This window comes from Gigantopelta aegis, chromosome 14 (assembly GCF_016097555.1).
Source record: "Gigantopelta aegis isolate Gae_Host chromosome 14, Gae_host_genome, whole genome shotgun sequence".
NCBI classification, from domain to species: Eukaryota; Metazoa; Mollusca; class Gastropoda; order Neomphalida; family Peltospiridae; genus Gigantopelta; species Gigantopelta aegis.
In genome coordinates, this window is record NC_054712.1 from 37,383,035 (window position 1) to 37,389,034 (window position 6,000).

The 6,000-nt window shown below is 34.8% G+C and overlaps 1 protein-coding gene across 1 annotated transcript in view; it reads right to left on the reverse strand.

Moving 5' to 3' along the window:
- Window positions 1–76: 76 nt before the first annotated feature.
- The window catches only part of LOC121389053 (b(0,+)-type amino acid transporter 1-like), an 18,767-nt gene continuing 12,843 nt past the window's right edge, over window positions 77–6,000 (reverse strand). The window contains exons 9-13 of the mRNA XM_041520670.1: window positions 5,357–5,460; window positions 3,761–3,857; window positions 3,028–3,177; window positions 1,235–1,403; window positions 77–655 (exon numbers count right to left, since the gene is read on the reverse strand). Coding sequence (XP_041376604.1) covers window positions 591–655; window positions 1,235–1,403; window positions 3,028–3,177; window positions 3,761–3,857; window positions 5,357–5,460 — 585 coding nt within the window. The 3' untranslated portion in view covers window positions 77–590. The remainder of the gene's footprint in view (window positions 656–1,234; window positions 1,404–3,027; window positions 3,178–3,760; window positions 3,858–5,356; window positions 5,461–6,000) is intronic.

Below are 6,000 nucleotides of genomic sequence, written 5' to 3' on the forward strand. Positions count from 1 at the left end.
ATAAATTATCCCATGGAAAAATGTAGCGGGTTTCCTCTCCATGACTGTGTTAAATGACCATATGTTTGACATCCAATAACCGATGATTAATAAATCAATGTGTTCTGGTTGTGTCGTTAAACAAAACAAACTTTAACTTTTTAACTATTGTGTACATATATGTGGATTGCCGGTATAGGACGTACATGTATGTGGAATCACTCTATGTGTTTGACTTTTATTTCACAACATACAAAACATATACACTCGTTACAGTATCCTAGTGAATATAAACATACATTGATTACTTGAATATACATGTACATTGATTACTTGGATATACACGTGCAGTATAATATTTAGCAATACTCTGGTTATTTACTTTACAACTAGACCTAAGGGGTGATGTGCTAGTACGGCATAATCTCAACCCCAAGCTCAGCTATAAAACATGTTAATTGCTATACTGCATATAGCCTACATGGAGCGTGTGTTTGGTCATGGATGTCCATCGCTGTGTGTGCTTGTGTCACTGTAGACGAAAGCTATGGTGAATGTTCACATAAGATATTATTTTCACTGTTTATTGGAATACTGGTGGTATCGGGTTATCATTGTTCCACATAGGATGATGGTGCGAGTTCGAAAATCATTTGGATGTACATCTCGATTTTATCTGAAAATAAAATAACACAAAGAATATAAAATCATAAAAGTTACAAGGATAACAGAAAATACAACACCAGGTTTATACGTTGGTAACGATTGATCGCACATCGGACAATCCGATTTAATCAGATAGACACAGAAATTAGATTTGTAAATTATAAAGACATAATTAGAAACTTTGTAATCATGAAGACGCAGAATTTAGGTTTTAATCCATAAAGACTTACTAAGAAATGTTGGTATCAGATAGATACAGAAGTTAGGTTTTAAACCATAAACACTTTCTCAGAAACGTTGGCATGAGATAAGACACAGAAGGTTGGCTTTAAATCATAAAAACTTACTAATTAAACTTTAGTTTCAGAAAGACACAAAATTCAGGTTCTACACCATAAAGATTTACTAAGAAACTTTAGTATCAGATAGACACAGAAGTTAGGTTTTAAATCATAAGGACTAAGAAATATTGGTATTAAAAAAGACAGATATTGGTATCAAGAAGATAGATTTTTAGTAATAAAGATTTACTAATAAACTTTGGTATCAGATAAACACAGAAGTTAGGTTTTAAATCATAAAGACTTACTAAGAAACTTTGGCTTCAGCTTGAAATGAAAGGCCGGAATATACACCACGACTCCACTGACTACAAACAGCGCCGCGTAAAGGGTCTCAATCCGTGGATTCTGGACAATCGGGGCCACTATTAGAAACACACACATCAGAAAAAACACAATGGGAATCAGTATGGGAACCTGCAAGAACAAAGGTCATTACTAATATGGATTGATACAAATACATGTGCAATGATCAATAATAATAATAGAAACAATAAAAACATCACATTATTAGTAGTAGTAGTATTACGATGAAGATGACGGTGATGATGATGGTGATGATGATGATGATAATTATGATGATGATGATGATGGTGATCATAATGATTATGATGATGATGGTGATGATGATGATTATGATGATGATGGTGATGATGACGATTATGATGATGGTGATAATGATTATTATGATGATTATGATGATGATGATGATTATGATGATGATGATAATGATTATTATGATGATGATGATGATGGTGATAATGATGATTATTATGATGATTATGATGATGATGATGATGATAATGATGATTACGATGATGATTATGATGATGATGATGAAAGTGATGATGATGGTGATGATGATAATGATGATGATGATGGTGATGGTGATCGACCTTTCAGCTGCTACCATAAATAGGCCCCTACATCAATGTGTAACACATAGACACGTGACAAACAATATTTTTGAATTCAGCATTCCATAAAACCATTAAATTATTACACGTAAACATGTCTGCTATATTATCATTGTGGCTAAAGCAGCCACCTTGGTTTCTATAGAAGAATTAGTCCATTTTCAAGAAAAGCATCTTTGACATTTAGCATCCTCAAAACCTGGAACCAAATCTTGGATTTAAATGTATATGCTGTATTTACCTGGTTTCTTTATATACTGCTTAACTGTTAAGTTCTTATTGCCCATATAAAATCCATGTTAAACAATCCCACTTCAAATCAGGATTACTACTACAAAATAACGACTAAACTAACGACTAATACCATATATCATTTTCAAGATATTTTTCATAACAAACATGTACATCTGAGGTTTCTTGTTGTTTTTCTTATTTCTTATGAAGAAGGTAGATAATGTTTTGTTGGTTTTTGTTGTGTTGTGTTGTGTTGTTTTGTTTTGTTTTATTGTTGTGTTATGTGTTTTGCTAAGAGTTGTTTTGTGCCTGCGTTGTTTTGTGTTCTGCGTTGCGTTTTGTTGTTTTCTTTAGGATTTTTTGTGTTTGGTTTGCTTTTCTGGGCTTTTGTGGGGCTTTCAAATGCGGATTGTTAGAACAATTTGTTCTCGTTGGCACTAATCACGATATTTTACATACTGTTTTATTTTCACGTCTACATTAAAACACATTTACGTCTCATATTTTTGTTTTGTTTGTTTGTTGGGGTTTTGTTTTTGTTGTTTCTTTGTTTGTTTATTTAATCATTTATTTCTTTGAAGAAGTTAGTATTGTGCAGGCGAAACGTTGAGAGAGTTTTTTGCTGATTGTTGTTCTCTTGTTTTGATTTCTGGTTTTGTTCTGTTGTGTTATGTTTTTGTGTTGATTTGTTTTGTATTTTGTTTTTCTTTTGTTGTTGTTGTTGTTGTTGTTTTTTGGGGGTTGGAGGGGGTCTTGTTTTTTTGTTGTTGTTTTGGAGGGTTGGGGGGGGGGGGGTTTGTAGAGGATTTCTTGTATTTTATGTTTTTGTTTTATTTTTGTTTTTGGTTCACACAGGAAACTAAATCTGGTGAAATAACAAGGTTACGCACCTTAAATCGTTCAGGGCAGTCCTTCTCTTTGAAACGCAGTATGATTAAACAGATGCTTGCCAGTCCTGAGAACACCCAGGTGAAGAAACTGAGAAAGCCAATCAGAGACGTCACTGTGCCTTGTATGAGGAAAATCAGAGCTATTGTTACCTGCAATGAAAGACGTTACTGTAAGTCTCGGAATTTCTAATTTATGGAAACATTTTCCCCGTTCCAGGCCCAGTGATCACTGTAACCTGTTTTTCACTGATCATGGTAAGTGTGGATTAGTTTATATCGTAATGGGTATATATATATATATATATATATATATATATATATATATATATATATATATATATATATAATGGGTATAATATATACATTCACGGTATTTTTTCTGTTAACATTAAACATTAATTAAAGTATAGATTTAAACCGTTATATAATTCACTTTTCTTAATTAATTATTGATTACTGTATACTAATAATTTAAACCCATCTCTTACACTTCAAATCGCTTGGATTTATTTTCTATATATATTTCATGCATTAGTTTTAGTAAATACAGTAATCAATTAGTATTAAATCAGACGCAGGTCTAGCATTTTTACCGCGGAGGGCTGAAGTTAACGTAATGAAGTTTGGTCCAGTTGAAAGGCGAGACTCCCCACCCAAAACAAAGGCAAAATGAATTGTCTGACACAACTTCGGACGTATACGCAGTGGATAAAGTATGTAAAGTCGCCCATACGTGCATCACTATTGAAGGCATGGGTGTGTAGCGCTTGACACTGATGAAACACAGAACATCGAACCAGTTCCCATCTCTCGCTGCTGCAAATGGTCCTCTGAAATTAGAATCATATACCTGTATTAAAATCCAACTAAACATTAAACAATGTCCATACCTTGTAGGACCAACCATATGTTTTGTTGTTGTTTTATTTGATTTGCTGGGGGGGGGGGGGGGGGGGTTGGTGTTGTTTTGTTGTTGTGTTGGATGGGTTTTTTGGAGGGAGAGAGTGGATTGTTTGTTGGTTTTATCTGTTGGTTTTTTTTTGTGTTTTTGTATGTCTGTTTGTTTGTTGTTGGGGAGTGGGGTTTTTTTTTTTTTGGGGGGGGGGTCTTTGCTTTTTTTTGGGGTGGGGGGGTGTTGTAATTATGTTGTTGTTGGAGAACTTGTTGTATCTTTTTTGTTGGACTGTTATTGTTGTTGATGTTGATGTTTTTGGGGGTGTTTGTTTGTTTTTTCTTTTGTTTGTTGTGGTGGGTTTTTTGTTTTTTTAGGTTTTTTTACTTTTTGGGTTTATTTGGGGGTTTTGTGGGGTTTTTGTTTTTGCAAGCCTTTATAACTTTACATGTAAATATGCATTTATAGTAAGATAATGAAATTATCTTCAACCAGTATCAAACTCAAGGTGAAAGGTCAGTATCATGGTGCATACTTTGTATGTCCCACTACGTTTTTCGTTGTTCTGAAGAAAGGAAAATTAAAGTTTTCACAAAACTTAATCCCACTCGGTATCAATATTAAAAAAAAAACGATATGTTATTTTTCAAGCAATTATAACTATATATATGTATGTGTGTATATATATATATATATATATATATATATATATATATATAAGTATGTATGTATCTGTGTGTGTGTGTGTGTGTGCGCGCGCGCGTGTGTACACTACTGGTTTATATCAAACATATATAGGGATGCAATTCATTCAAGTGTGCATATAACCTTCCACAACATACCAAACAAGCAACTGATGAGTTGTGTCCGTTTCCCCTAATTTTGGACTTAACCTTTTCACCTCAGCCAAATAATTCCCTATAAAGCACAATAAAAAAAAAAATTAATCTAATAATTCGTTACAGTCACAGTCGCTAGTATCATGACTATTAATAACAACAAGCGTGTTATTCCGGTAAGATGACCGACCATCAACATTTGTTTCATTCCACATGAATCGATTCCGATCGTGGTTTATAAGAATTAAAATCCATGTTTGCTTGTTGGCAAATGCATGTTTTAGTGGTCTATGTAGTCTGTAGCAGGTAACAGTGCTCGTATGCGCTGAATTTCCAGCCGAAACATTATCACGTAAAGTTTAAAAGTGAACGTATATCGACTTGATGACGTGAATCTTTAAAATAAAGATCGTGGAATGTGCTGTCCTGCCCTTGTAGCTAATTAAAACAATACGTGATGTCATAAAAAAAATTGGGGGTTTTGTTTGGGTTTTTTAATTTTATGTTCTTTCTTTTTCTTCCTTTTTGGGTTTTTTGTTGTTGTTGTTGTTGTTGGCTTTTTTAGGGTGAGGGGAGCAGTTAAATGCAATGACAATACCTGGTGAGGGTGCCCAATGATCCGTTCATGGAACCAAGCGTGGAGATCATCACAGCCAGAGGTAATATGAACGCTGCCGGTCCCAGCATCTTCTGGCCCCATGTCTACAAGTCACAGAACTTAAACAATTGTATACTAAACAACAAGACAATCGCGACTGTTAATTTCGTTTTGGTTTTTTTTCATTTTAAATTATTCAGCTTGATTCCTATTAGATTTTGTATCTATAAAAGTTATCAATATTTTGTGAAAATTTCGGGTTCATTTTGACTGTTTATCGAATTTATTATCCTGAAAAAACCTGAAAAAAACCAGAGAGAGGAGAGAGAGAGAGAGAGAGAGCGAGAGGAGAGACGAGGATGAGAGAGAGGAGACGAGGAGAGAGAGAGGCTGAGAGAGAGAGAGACAGCACACAGACACAAGGAGGAGAGAGAGAGATCGAGAGAGAGCGAGAGACAGGAGAGAGAGAGAAAGAGACAGAGACAGAGAGAGACACACAACAGAGAGAGACACGAGAGAGAGAGGGAGGCGAGACAGAGAGACACACAGAGAGAGAGAGAGAGAGGACACACACACAGAGAGAGAGACACAGACAGAGAGAGAGACAGAGAGAGAGAGAGAGAGGACAGAGAGAGAGAGAGAGA